We start from the raw sequence: 13,442 nt of genomic DNA on the forward strand, positions 1-13,442 counted from the left end.
GTCTCAACATGTGCATACATCAGGGGTATTCCCCAACATACTCCCCCGATGTACGGCTTGGACGTATGCTACTGTGCAGACATAACATTTTGTTCTGGTGGCCTCTAGACAGTTTTAAAAGGTTAAAAAAAAGTAATGATGCCTTAACTCTGGCCTCAAAATAAAAGTATGAAATATTACAGTACATATTAATAGTCTACACTTCATGTCTTAAATGTGCAATTTGTTGCAAATGTACTTTTATAAGAAAGTAGGAGACGTTAAAAATCCGATCCATAAAAACAAATGTCATGGTTCATCAATCTAACGGCCCGTTTTCTATTTTACTATCGATATTACTAATGAATTTGCATGAGACATTTATGCAAGTTTTGGTGTTTCTACGTCAGTCTCGGACAGTTCCGACAACTTTTTAAAAAGTTGGTGGAACTCCGGGATGGGGTGAGGGTGTGGAAAAGCACACCTGACAAGTTCATCATTTACAAAAATGGTGAAAATTTTAACAGAAATGTAGGCCAGCCCTTGGCTGGAGAAACATTTGTGGCAGCGGCGCACAGAAATTGAAAGGCGCACCAAATTCATTTAAAGGAGAATGATGAATTTGGTGTATGTACTGCTAGTGCTCCTTTCTATAAACGTTGCTTACAAAATGCCAGTCCTAATGAATCGGGCGGAGGGAGAAATACAGGAGTTGAAATATTGGCTTTCCAATATCACCCTGCACCAAATGTTAAAACCATACGAGAAGCGAACACAGCATTACTTAACAAATATAAAAGGGTAACAGACGTCTATAGCTCAAACTTCGGAAGACTGAAGTTGGTTCGTCTCTAACCATCACTGAATACCTGATATAGTTTATTATATATAGATATAGAACTATATAGTTTAATGATCCCACACCTGGCTAAACACTCCTCAGCTTCTGCAATATATAGATGAAAAATCAAACTGACGGTCAATCTTGAAACGCATGGGAATGTTGGGTCAGCCGTAACGGGAGTCACTCTTACATTTTGCCCCAAACAGGGTATCGAATCAATGACATGGACATCTTTAAAGAACTTTGTGCTTGTATGTTCAACTATTATTTTACCTGGAAATGTACACAAAAATAGATAACAGGATGCCATCACTGCCCTAATTAATGGGGCATTTCCTATACTGTCAGTACTGGTTACACACTGTATATTTTATTTCATAGTGCCCTTAATTCCCGAACACTGTGCATGTGAAAACAAGGTTTACAGTACATAACAAATTAACGTAAAAAAGTATAACTAAACACAGGCAAATAAATAACATATAATGGGACAGAAAACCCATGAGTGCTCATAACCTACAGGGGATGGACACTATGCTTTTAACAATAGGAATAGTAAAGCCCAGTTGTCAAGGTGTTCATATATTTGCAGGAAAACTAACAGCAGAAAAGCCCAATGCAGAGTATGGAAATTATGCTGCAGAATTGTGGAAACATACATGGCAGAAGAGCCGAATGTTCCCAACTAGATAGCAATGACTTCTGTACTGAAAGACACTTTATATCTGAACTTTGAAGAGGACCTAATCACCAATCTGGGGCTGCCCTTATTTAATAAAACAGTCTGTCTAAATATAATCTAGTAACATAACCACTCAGATATGCTCTTAATGTCCCCCGAATGCGTCCTACTTTCTAAGGCTGCCATCACACTAGCAGTATTTGGTCAGTATTTTACATCAGTATTTGTAAGCCAAAACCAGGAGTGGGTGATAAATGCAGAAGTGGTGAATATGTTTCTGTTATACTTTTCCTCTATTTGTTCCACTCCCGGTTTTGGCTTACAAATACTGATGTAAAAAAACTGACCAAATACTGCTAGTGTGACGGCAGCCTAACAAAGTCAGGCCCAAACTTCCAGTTTGTGGGATCCAGGCATGAAGAGGGGGACCCCACAACCCTTTGCAGCTGCTCTCGTTCTGAAAGGGTGAGATTTTGCTCTTTTCACTAGAGACAACGCAAACTTTACTAAGCTACCAAGTGGTAACATCATTACAGCTGGTTATAGATTAGTAAAGTACATGGTAGTTTGGGCTTAGTGCAAAGAGCGAAATCTTGCTCTAGGACTGCCAGAGCATCCCGCAGAGGACTGCCGCTGTGCAAGGGGGATGCCACAACTCGGAAGTTCAAGCCTGACTCTGCTAAAAAGCGGAGCCCTTTTGGGGGGACATTTGAGCTACTTCAGATGGTTTTGTTGATAGATAATTGACCAGTGTTTCTCAACTCCAGTCCTCAAGACCCACCAACAGGCCAAGTTTTCAGGATTTCCATAGGTGATTGAATTAATGCTGAAGCAGGTGATGAAATTGTCACCTGTGAAATACTAAGAGATCCTGAAAACTTGACCTGTTGGTGGGTCTTGAGGACCGGAGTTGAGAAACACTGTAATAGACAAATCACCAGTCTGGAGGTACCTATTGTTTTATTAAAATAGAAAGGGCAGCCCCAGATTGGTGATGGGTTCTCGTCAAGCTTGAATATTTGCAACCTTTTCATGTGATCACTAGATCAAAAAATACCATAGACTATTATTGCCTCGTCACAACCAGCACAAATATCATGAAAGATTTATAAGACGTGAATTATGTATACATGCAATAAATACACTGTAATCCTTAATTCAACAATAACAACTGATCAGTGGAGGAACTGGGTGTCTGAACCCCAAAGATAAGATATTCAAGACCTATCCTACCAGTGGGTTATTAATAGAGTTGTGGGTAACCCCTTTATTACTATATTTAGAAATAAACATTTTCTATCAGAAGAGGTTTAACTATATTTATAAATGCCAATATAAAAAGGATCAATCAAATAATGTTACCCTATTTAAAGTAGGTAGCATGGTAAGACAGGTATGCTTTTCAATTAACACTTATGGCACAAAACAAAATATGGGGCTATATGGGCTATTAAAGAATGCAGCAGACACTTCCCACAAGCTATGATTGGCAGGTTTCAGGAGATTCATGGATACATGACAGCCTAACAATCATTGATGACAGCAGCAAGAGGCGGTTGGCGGAGGCATGGGGGGAAATGCTCCAACTAATGAGTAGACTCTTTATAACCATGCCCAGTCTAAACAGTGATAGTTGCTAATAGCCAAAGGTCAGAATATTTTTGTACTATTTGGGCCTATCTCCATGATATGCTGACCTTTTAAAAGATGCATTTTCAAGTTATTAAATTGCTTTAGTTAGCAGCATGAAAATATGCAATTGACTTGCTTTTTTCAGCTGTAATTCTCCTGCAGTGATTTTATCTTACATGGTGTAAAGCTTGTTTCCAGGGATCAGCAGCCTGCCGTCCCCAGCATTGGCAATTTCCCGAACAGTTCTCCTAACTAGGGTCTCACTTTCTTGAGACGTGTTTTTGTTCAAATTCCTCATTATCTCTATATACGAATATAGAAGATAACAAGCACTAACAGACTGTGTAATAGCAGGATGGAGCTCCTGATTATAAGGGTATGTGTCCACGGGCCGGATTACATCCGGATTGGCAGCGGATTGAACGCTGCGTACAACCGCAGCGTTCAACCCGCATCGTCCAGATGTTACAGCATAGTGGAGGGGATTTTATGAAATCCCGACTTCACTATGCGTGCGAACACGCTTCTGGCGGCCCTGGGTTTACGGACATTCGGCACGTCTTTTTAGATCGCAGCATGTCTGTTTACCTTGCGCCGACGCTCCGTTGCCGCAAGGTAAATAACAGGGTCCTATGTATAGGGTATGGCGATTCCTGATGTGTGCAATGAACACAACCAGAATGACCACGCGTACAGAAGGGGGGGGCGCTTTGGGCGGAACGGGTTTTCCGCTCCGTCCAAAGCACCGAAATCCGGAACGTGGACACGTACCCTAACTGTCACTTAAGGAATAGCTACTACCCCCCAAGCAACCAGAAAGTAAAGAGATTGCATAGCTCCACATTGTTCAGTAGACAACTTTAGAATACCCTTAACAGAGCCTCATAAGAACATCTGCTTTAACCCCTTTCTGCCAGCTGACGGAATAGTACGTCAGCTGGCAGATCCCCTGCTTTAAGGTGGGCTCCGGCGGTGAGCCCACCTTAAAGCCGCGACATGTCAGCTGTTTTGTACAGCTGACATGTGCGCGCAATGAGCGCGAGCGGAATCGCGATCCGCCCGCGCCCATTAACTAGTTAAATGCCGCCGTCAAGCGCTGACAGCGGCATTTAACTAGCGCTCCCGGCCGCGCGGCCGGACGTGCTTGCACTGCTGACCCCCGTCACATGATCGGGGGTCAGCGGTGCATTGCCATAACAACCAGAGATCTCCTTGAGACCTCTATGGTTGTTGATGGCCGATTACTTTGAGCGCCACCCTGTGGACGGCGCTCAAAGTACACCTGCCTTTCTACTACATAGAGGTGATCTGTATTTCACCTCTATGAAGCAGAGCCGATCGAGTAGTGCATGCTTCTAGCCTCCTATGGAGGCTATTGAAGCATGCCAAAATTTTAAAAAAAAAGTGTTCAAAAATATAAAAAAAATTAAAAATATATAAAAGTTCAAATCACCCCCCTTTCGCCCCAATCAAAATAAAACAATTAAAAAAAAATTAAACATACACATATTTGGTATTGCCGCGTTTAGAATCGCCCGATCTATCAACAAAAACAAAGGATTAACCTGACCGCTAAATGGCGTAACGAGAAAAAAAATCAAAACGCCAAAATTACGTTTTTTTGGTCGCCGCGACATTGCATTAAAATGCAATAACGGGCGATCAAAAGAATGTATCTACACCTCACCCGACCCCAGATCATGAAAATTGGAGACGCTACGGGTATCGGAAAATCGCGCAATTTTTTTTTTTTTTTTTTGCAAACTTTGGAATTTTTTTTCACCACTTAGATAAAAAATAACCTAGACATGTTAGGTGTCTATGAACTCGTAATGACCTGGAGAATCATAATGGCAGCTCAGTTTTAGCATTTGGTGAACCTAGGAAAAAAGCCAAACAAAAAACAAGTGTGAGATTGCACTTTTTTTGCAATTTCATCACACTTGGAATTTTTTTCCCGTTTTCTGTTACACGGCATGGTAAAACCAATGATCTCGTTCAAAAGTACATCTCGTCCCGCAAAAAATAAGCCCTCACATGGCCATATTGACGGAAAAATAAAAAAAATTATGGCTCTGGGAAGGAGGGGAGCAAAAAACGAAAATGAAAAAACGGAAAAAGCTCCGGGGGTGAAGGGGTTAAAGGAAAAAATATCAAGAATTTTCTTTCATGCATTCAAGGGTTAGACTACTAGATCTTTAGTACGTACAAATAATTGAATACTTAAAACCATTAAAAGTTCATCTTCTAAGAAGATTTAACTGATTTTGTTTCATTACGAAGTCTCTGGATAAAAATTTATAAAAATAAAAATCTAGTTTGTGTCTTTTATACATCAAATCAAGTGAACAAGTGAGGAGAAAGCAGATCCTATCGCTAACCCCAATCCTAGGAAGAATGACATTACTATTGCAGTGCCCTCGCTGAATTCCTTGGGGACTACCTTAGGTCCATACACCATGGAGAGTGTTCCCAGATAACCATTGCTAAACCCCAGCAGAGTGATAAACATGACTGGATAGACATCATTCTGGAAGAAGACTTGATATATATGTTTTCTGGGCTGGTAATTACAGAACATAAATAAGGGAATGAAAAATGTCCGGAGGAAAACCAGTGTTGGTAGTATCTTGCTGGTAGGCCCCGGGCTCTGAATCCATGTAGTGATCTGCCGTCCACTCCAGTCAGCAAAGTTATATGTGAGGAAACATGTCATGGGTGTGAAATACTTATTGGTCCATATACTGCCAGATAATTTCTCAACAGACTCAATGCCAGCAGAAATGGTTGGAAAAATGATGATACTAATGAAAAAGGTGTAAAATAAGCAAGCAGCCAACACTTTGACCTTCTTCAAGATTGGAAGTATCGGTGGAGAGTTTGTCTTTGTTGAGGAGGTGTCAACTGTTTCCTCAGAACCATCAGCTTCGGTCACATGAGGCCTCTCTTCTTCTTTTATATTCAAGTAATAGCTTAAGAGAAACAAAAAAAAGTTATTAACATCCTATATGTATACACAGCAAAAAGTCTACCAAAAAAGTGGCCCCCTTTTTTTCCTAAATCATGTCTGCATATAAACATAGTTTGTGATCCAGCTAACGTTTAAATGGGTATTCCCAAAAAACAGTTATCCATAGAATATGATGAGGATCGCTGAGTCCGACTTCCAAGATCCCCAGCGATCCTGAGAATGTGCTCTACAGCACAGTCTGGAGTGGAGGTGGGCATTCTCGGCCTCTGCTCCGTTCACTGTCAGTAGATCTGCTGCTAATAGAGTGCAGCATTAAACTTTCAATACTCACCCTCCATCGCTGCATCTCAGTCCCGGCGCCGGCAGCTCTTTCTGTTCCTGTGCTCAGCGGTCACATGGTACCGCTCATTAAAGTAATGAACATGAACGCGTCTCCACTCCCATAGGCGTGGAGCGCATATGCATTACCTTAATGAGCGGTACCACGTGACCACTGAGCACAGGAACAAGGAAGAGCTGCCGGGACAGAGATGCAGGGACATGCGAGGAGGGTGGGAAGGACAGGGGAAGTGTGGGAGCCATGCGGGACCATGGGAGCCATGTGGGACATTGGGGGCCATGCATACAACAGAGGGAGCCACATATAGCAGGACAAAACGGGGGAGCCATACATAGCAGGACAGGGATGAGGGGACAATGCATACCCAGCTTATGCTCGAGTCAATAAGCTTTCCCAGTTTTCCGTGGCAAAATTAGGTGCCTCAGCTTATACTCGAGTATATACGGTATATTACAATACAATGATATTGCAGTATACAGTATAAGTGATCGGATAATTGCAGTTTCAAGTCCCATTAGAGGACTAATAAATAAGGTAAAAAGAAAACATTTTTAAAAGTCTTAAAAATAATGAATAAAAAAAAGTCACATTTTCCCCCTATTAAATGGAATCTGTCAGCAGGATTTTGTTATGTAATCTGAAGACAGCAGGAGACATTAATTTATATATACAGCTCTGGCAAAAATTAAGAGACCACTGCAAAATGTTTAGTTTGTCTGATTTTCTCTTTACAGGTATATTTTTGAGTAAAATGTACATTGTTCTTTTATTCTATAAACTTCTGACAACATGTCTCCAAAGCTCCAAGCAATATATTTTGTATTTTTTTTCTGAGAAAGAAAAATGGTCAAAATAAAAAAAAAAACCAGTGCTTTCAGACCTCAAATAATGCAAAGAAAACAAGTTCATAATCATTTAGGAACAACAATACTAATGTTTTAACTCAGGAAGAGTTCAGAAATCAGTATTTTGTGGAATAACCATGATTTTTAATCACAGCTTTCATGGATCTTGGCATGCTTTCCACCAGTGTTTCACACTGCTTCTGGCACAAAAATGTAAGCAGTTCTTCTTTGTTTGATGGCTTGTGACCATCCATCATCCTCTTGATTACATTCCAGAGGTTTTCAATGGGGTTCAGGTCTGGAGATTGGGCTGCCCATGACAGGGTTTTCATGTGGTGGTCTCTTAATACACATACACACTTTTCTCTTTTTTTTTTTTCACCACTTAAAAGAAGAAAAAAAAAAGTCTATGAAAGTTTGGTATCACTGAAATCGTACTAACTTGGAGAATCATACTGCCAGGCTTTTACCAGATGATTAACCCCTTAAAAAAGAAACCCAAAAAACATGGTGGAATTGCTTTCTTTTTTTTTTTTTCCATTATTTCAGCCCCCTCGGAGATTGATTGGTGCAGCAAAAAAAAAATCCTCATGTCTACATCGACTGAGAAATACAAAAAAGTATGGCTCCTGGTAGAAGAGGAAGAAAAAAATGAAAGCGCAAAAACAAAATACTGCCCGTTCCTGATATACTACAGAAAAGTTTGAATGTGTTGGAGTCATTTCAGGATGTAGATAATCTGCCAGGTAACAAGTATATGGATGTGGGCATAGCAATGTATGACACAAATATGCCGCAACATGGCAGAAAACCTCGCAGACATTCGGTTTTACTGCAAACAGACTAAACAAGCCATTGTTGTGTGGTAACATACTGCCCGAGACACCAACCTCACCTAGCACTGTGGCTTCTTTATGCAGCAGATTCTCAGAAGCTGCACAGCGCCACCTACTGATGACAAAGAGAACTACAATGGCTCCCTTCCAGTCCTACGCAGTAAGGCTATGTGCACACGATGCAGATTTGCTGCAGATCCGCAGCGGATTTTTCTGCGCAGAAACGCTGCAGATCCGTACTGTGATTTACAGTACCATGTAAATCAATGTAAAAAAAAAAAAAAAGTTGTTGTGCAGATGGTGCAGAAAAATCAGTGCGGAATTGCTGCGGATTTAAAAGAAGTGCATGTCACTTCTTTTGTGCGGATCTGCAGCGTTTCTGCACCCCTCCATGATAGAAATCCGCAGAGGCAAAATCCGCGGCAAATCCGCACAAAATCCGCATAAAAACAGCGCCAAATCCGCGGCTGCTGATTCTGCCAGGAGATGCAGATTTTGTGCAGAAAATTCTGCACCACATTTCCTACGTGTGCACATAGCCTAAAGCTAAAGATACAGCCTTGTTCACATCATGTGTGATGAATGCTTAGTGTGTACATCACATACACCCAGGTCATATACAGAGGGCAGCATTCACCCAACAGTGGCACTATACATACTTTAGGCATACTACAAAATAAAAAAAAATAAAAAAGTTTTTTTCTCTTGCAGCCAAGGCACTGACCTTGTGTAATTTACTGCTTTATTAAGCACATAAACATATCAGAAATGACAAAAATGTAAAACAATAGCAATTTTCAAACTTTGAATGATTATCCCTTTGATCCAGATGGTCATACCACAGAAAAACATTAATAAATAACATTTCCCTCATGTCTGCTTTACATCAGCACCGTTTGTAAAATGATATTTTATTTTGTTGCCATTTTAGGAGGTTTAAAAATGTAGCATCAATTTTTCATTTTTTTTCAAAGAAATTTACAAAATTTAGTTTTTTAGGGACCCATCCAGGTTTGAAGTAACTTTGGGGGTCCCATATATTGGGAAACCTCCTAAAGTGATACCATTTTAAAAACAGCGCCGCCCCCTGACATATTAAAAACTGAAGTCAGGTAGTTTATTAACCATTCAGGTGATTTTCAGGAATGAATACAAAGTGGCATGACAGAAACGTAAAAGTGTATTCTTACCACCTAAATGTTGCTGTCTTCTGAATATGCCACTATAGCTCGGAAACTCTAAGGCCGCTATTTTGCTGTGAACTGCCATGGGAAACATCAGGACCACACAATCATGATCTCAACAGCATCTGAGGAGTTAAACAGTTATGGATGGTGCCAACACTGATCGTGGCTGATGCAGCAAGTTGTCAGCTATAGCGGACAGCCGACAGCTGCTGGATTGTCACCTGTATCAGGATGCTATTCTCTTCTATCTCAGGTCAGTTAAAAATGTATTGGCGGTCATTAAGAGGTTAAAGAAAACCTGTCAGCAGGATTTTGCTAAGTAAACTACAGACACTGCGAGGTTTTCGCTGTTAAACTGATTAAAATGATTCCTGGGGTGAAGAAATCCATCCTGTGGTTCTTGTGTAATCAGTGTTAGAACTTTTCAGTTAATGAGATGTTTGTACTTTGGGGCAGCCTGTGGGCAGAGACTTATCTTATCTGGCTTAAGGCACCGTTACACTAAACGACTTACCAACGATCAAGACCAGCGATACGACCTGGCCGTGATCGTTGGTAAGTCGTTGTGTGGTCGCTCGGGAGCTGTCACACAGACAGCTCTCTCCAGCGACCAACGATCAGGGGAACGAGTTCGGCATCGTTGAAACTGTCTTCAACGATGCCGAAGTCCCCGGGTAACCAGGGTAAACATCTGGTTACTAAGCGCAGGGCCTCGCTTAGTAACCCGATATTTACCCTGGTTACCATTGTAAAAGTTGTGCTCTGCTTTACGGCCGGCGCTGACACAGTCAGTGCGGGAAGCTGACGTCGGTGGACGTGACAGACATCGGAATGTGAGTATGTACTGTTTTTTTTTTAACTTTTACAATGGTAACCAGGGTAAATATCGGGTTACTAAGCGCGGCCCTGCGCTTAGTAACCCGATATTTACCCTGGTTACAAGTGAACACATCGCTGGATCGGCGTCACACACGCCGATCCAGCGATGACAGCGGGTGATCAGCGACCAAAAAATGGTCCTGATCATTCCCTACGACCAACGATCCCCCAGCAGGGGCCTGATCGTTGGTCGCTGTCACACATAACAAGATCGTTAAGCGGGATCGTTGCTACGTCACCAAAAGCGTGACGTTGCAACAATATCGTTAACGAAATCGTTATGTGTGAAGGTACCTTTAGGCCATGTTCACACTTTGCGGCGTCCCTCTGCGGGTTCTCCCGCAGCGGAATTGATAAATCTGCAGGGCAAAACCGCTGCGGTTATCCCTGCAGATTTATCGCGGTTTGTTTTGCGATTTCCGCTGCGGGATTACTCCTATACTATTGATGCTGCATATGCAGCAATATGCAGCATCAATAGTAATGTTAAAAATAATAAAAATTGGTTATACTCACCCTCCGATGTCCAGATCTCCTGGGCGCTGCACGCGGCGCTCCGGTTCCAAAGATGCTGTGCCGAGAAGGACCTTCGTGACGTCACGGTCATGTGACCCGGGCGTCATCACGATCATGTGATCGCGACGTCACCGCAGGTCCTGTTCGCACAGCAACTCTGACCGGACAGCCGCGTGCAGCGCTGAGAGGTGAGTATAACATGATTTTTTATTTTTATTCTTTTTTTTACCCCAAATATGGTTCCCAGGGCCTGGAGGACAGTCTCCTCTCCTCCACCCCGGGTACCACCCGCACATTAACCGCTTACTTCCCGCAACGTGGGCACAGCCCCATGCGGGAAGTAAGCGGTTCAATGCATTCCTATGGGTGCAGAATCGCAGCGATTCTGCACAAAGAAGTGACATGCTGCGGGTTTTAAACCGCTGCGTTTCTGCGCGGTTTTTCCCGCAGCATGTGCACAGCGGTTTGCGGTTTCCATAGGGTTTACATGTAAATGTAAACGCTATGGAAACTGCTGCGGACCCGCAGCATCAAAATCGCCGCGGTTCCGCGGTAAAAACCGCAAAGTGTGAACATGGCCTTAGAGCAGGAAGATAAGACTCTGCCCACAGGCTGCCCCGAAGTAAAAGCATCTCATTAACTGAAAAGTTCTAACACTGATTACACAAGAACCACAAGATGGATTTTTTCGCTCCAGGTATCATTATTATCAGTATAATGGCCCCAACCTGACAGTGTTTGTAGGTTACTGAGCAAAATCCTGATGACACGATCACTTTAATGCAGAGGTTACAGCCTCATGTACATTTATCTACATACAACTGCTTTTCCTGGTTTGTGTCATGGGAAAGGTATATGTATTCCAAGAAGATGGCGTTGCCTAAGGACCTGAGCAATGTGACAAGGTGGTCGGTCAGAGGAATACAAAATTTGGGAACTTGTGGTCATTTTCTTATTTACTATAAAACAATAAAAGATGTCCAACATGTGAAACAGAAAACAGTATAATCATAGCGATGTAAGTCTTCTGCTTTGTGTAGAGCTTCTCCATAGTGATGTTAGTGAATGCAGTAAGGAAACTGGCACAGATGCTACAGATTGAGAAACCGGCCCGAGTCATCTGTCTGTAAGGACAGGCTTCTCGCTGACACCTCTACTTCTCTTTTGGTTTCTGACGGAACAAGCATGATCAAACTGTGGCAAAAGTAACCTCAGGCCGAAACTCATCAGTTTCACCCTGTGGTTTTTACATTTTTTTTTTATAACACTGAATGTAGGAATCTAGTCGCATGGCTAAACAACAAAAATGGATGAACTAAAGGGCAGCTCTGACATTTCTTATCATACAGGGAACTGTAACTTTTACTTTATGTAAGTGTAAAATAATGACCTCAAACTATTACCCTGGCAGACTGCAGGGCTATACACTCACTGGCCACTTTATTAGGTACACCTGTCCAACTTCTTGTTAACACTTAATTTCTAATCAGCCAATCACATGGCGGCAACTCAGTGCATTTAGGCATGTAGACATGGTCAAGACAATCTCCTGCAGTTCAAACCGAGCATCAGTATGGGGAAGAAAGGTGATTTGAGTGCCTTTGAACGTGGCATGGTTGTTGGTGCCAGAAGGGCTGGTCTGAGTATTTCAGAAACTGCTGATCTACTGGGATTTTCACGCACAACCATCTCTAGGGTTTACAGAGAATGGCCCGAAAAAGAAAAAAAATCCAGTGAGCGGCAGTTCTGTGGGCGGAAATGCCTTGTTGATGCCAGAGGTCAGAGGAGAATGGGCAGACTGGTTCGAGCTGATAGAAAGGCAACAGTGACTCAAATCGCCACCCGTTACAACCAAGGTAGGCCTAAGAGCATCTCTGAACGCACAGTGCGTCGAACTTTGAGGCAGATGGGCTACAGCAGCAGAAGACCACACCGGGTACCACTCCTTTCAGCTAAGAACAGGAAACTGAGGCTACAATTTGTACAAGCTCATCGAAATTGGACAGTAGAAGATTGGAAAAACGTTGCTTGGTCTGATGAGTCTCGTTTTCTGCTGCAACATTCGGATGGTAGGGTCAGAATTTGGCGTAAACAACATGAAAGCATGGATCCATCCTGCCTTGTATGGAGCATCTTTGGGATGTGCAGCCGACAAATCTGCGGCAACTGTGTGATGCCATCATGTCAATATGGACCAAAATCTCTGAGGAATGCTTCCAGCACCTTGTTGAATCTATGCCACGAAGAATTGAGGCAGTTCTGAAGGCAAAAGGGGGTCCAACCCGTTACTAGCATGGTGTACCTAATAAAGTGGCCGGTGAGTGTAAGTAGGACATTAGCAGCTTACTGGACAATACCAAGGAGGGCATGACATCACCACAGCACTTACTTTGTGTTGTGTGTATGTTATGCCCTTGGCTAACATGGCTACCAGTCAATAGGGGATGCTGACATGGTGTCAGTAAATTTAATTAAGTGTGATGTGTTAGTATATAGTGTGTTCAAGTCACAGTCACCGGAGATGAATGAAAAGATCACATAAAGTGCCGTGGAGTCAGGTGACAGACGTCATATTTACTCCTATTCAGTTACCTATGGTCACACCACACATGACTATCACTTATGCTTTGCTGCACATAATCACTTCTGTCAAAACTATGTCCCCAGCTGCACCTCACAAACAACGGACAGAACAATATACACTGCTCAAAAAAAATAAAGGGAACACTAA

General features: G+C 42.3%; 1 protein-coding gene across 1 annotated transcript in view; it reads right to left on the bottom strand.

The window, feature by feature from the left end:
* Positions 1-4,896: 4,896 nt before the first annotated feature.
* The window catches only part of SLC29A3 (solute carrier family 29 member 3), a 69,158-nt gene continuing 60,612 nt past the window's right edge, over positions 4,897-13,442 (bottom strand). The window contains exon 6 of the mRNA XM_077259288.1: positions 4,897-6,109. Coding sequence (XP_077115403.1) covers positions 5,473-6,109 — 637 coding nt within the window. The 3' untranslated portion in view covers positions 4,897-5,472. The remainder of the gene's footprint in view (positions 6,110-13,442) is intronic.

Source organism: Ranitomeya variabilis, chromosome 4 (genome assembly GCF_051348905.1).
Source record: "Ranitomeya variabilis isolate aRanVar5 chromosome 4, aRanVar5.hap1, whole genome shotgun sequence".
NCBI classification, from domain to species: domain Eukaryota; kingdom Metazoa; phylum Chordata; class Amphibia; order Anura; family Dendrobatidae; genus Ranitomeya; species Ranitomeya variabilis.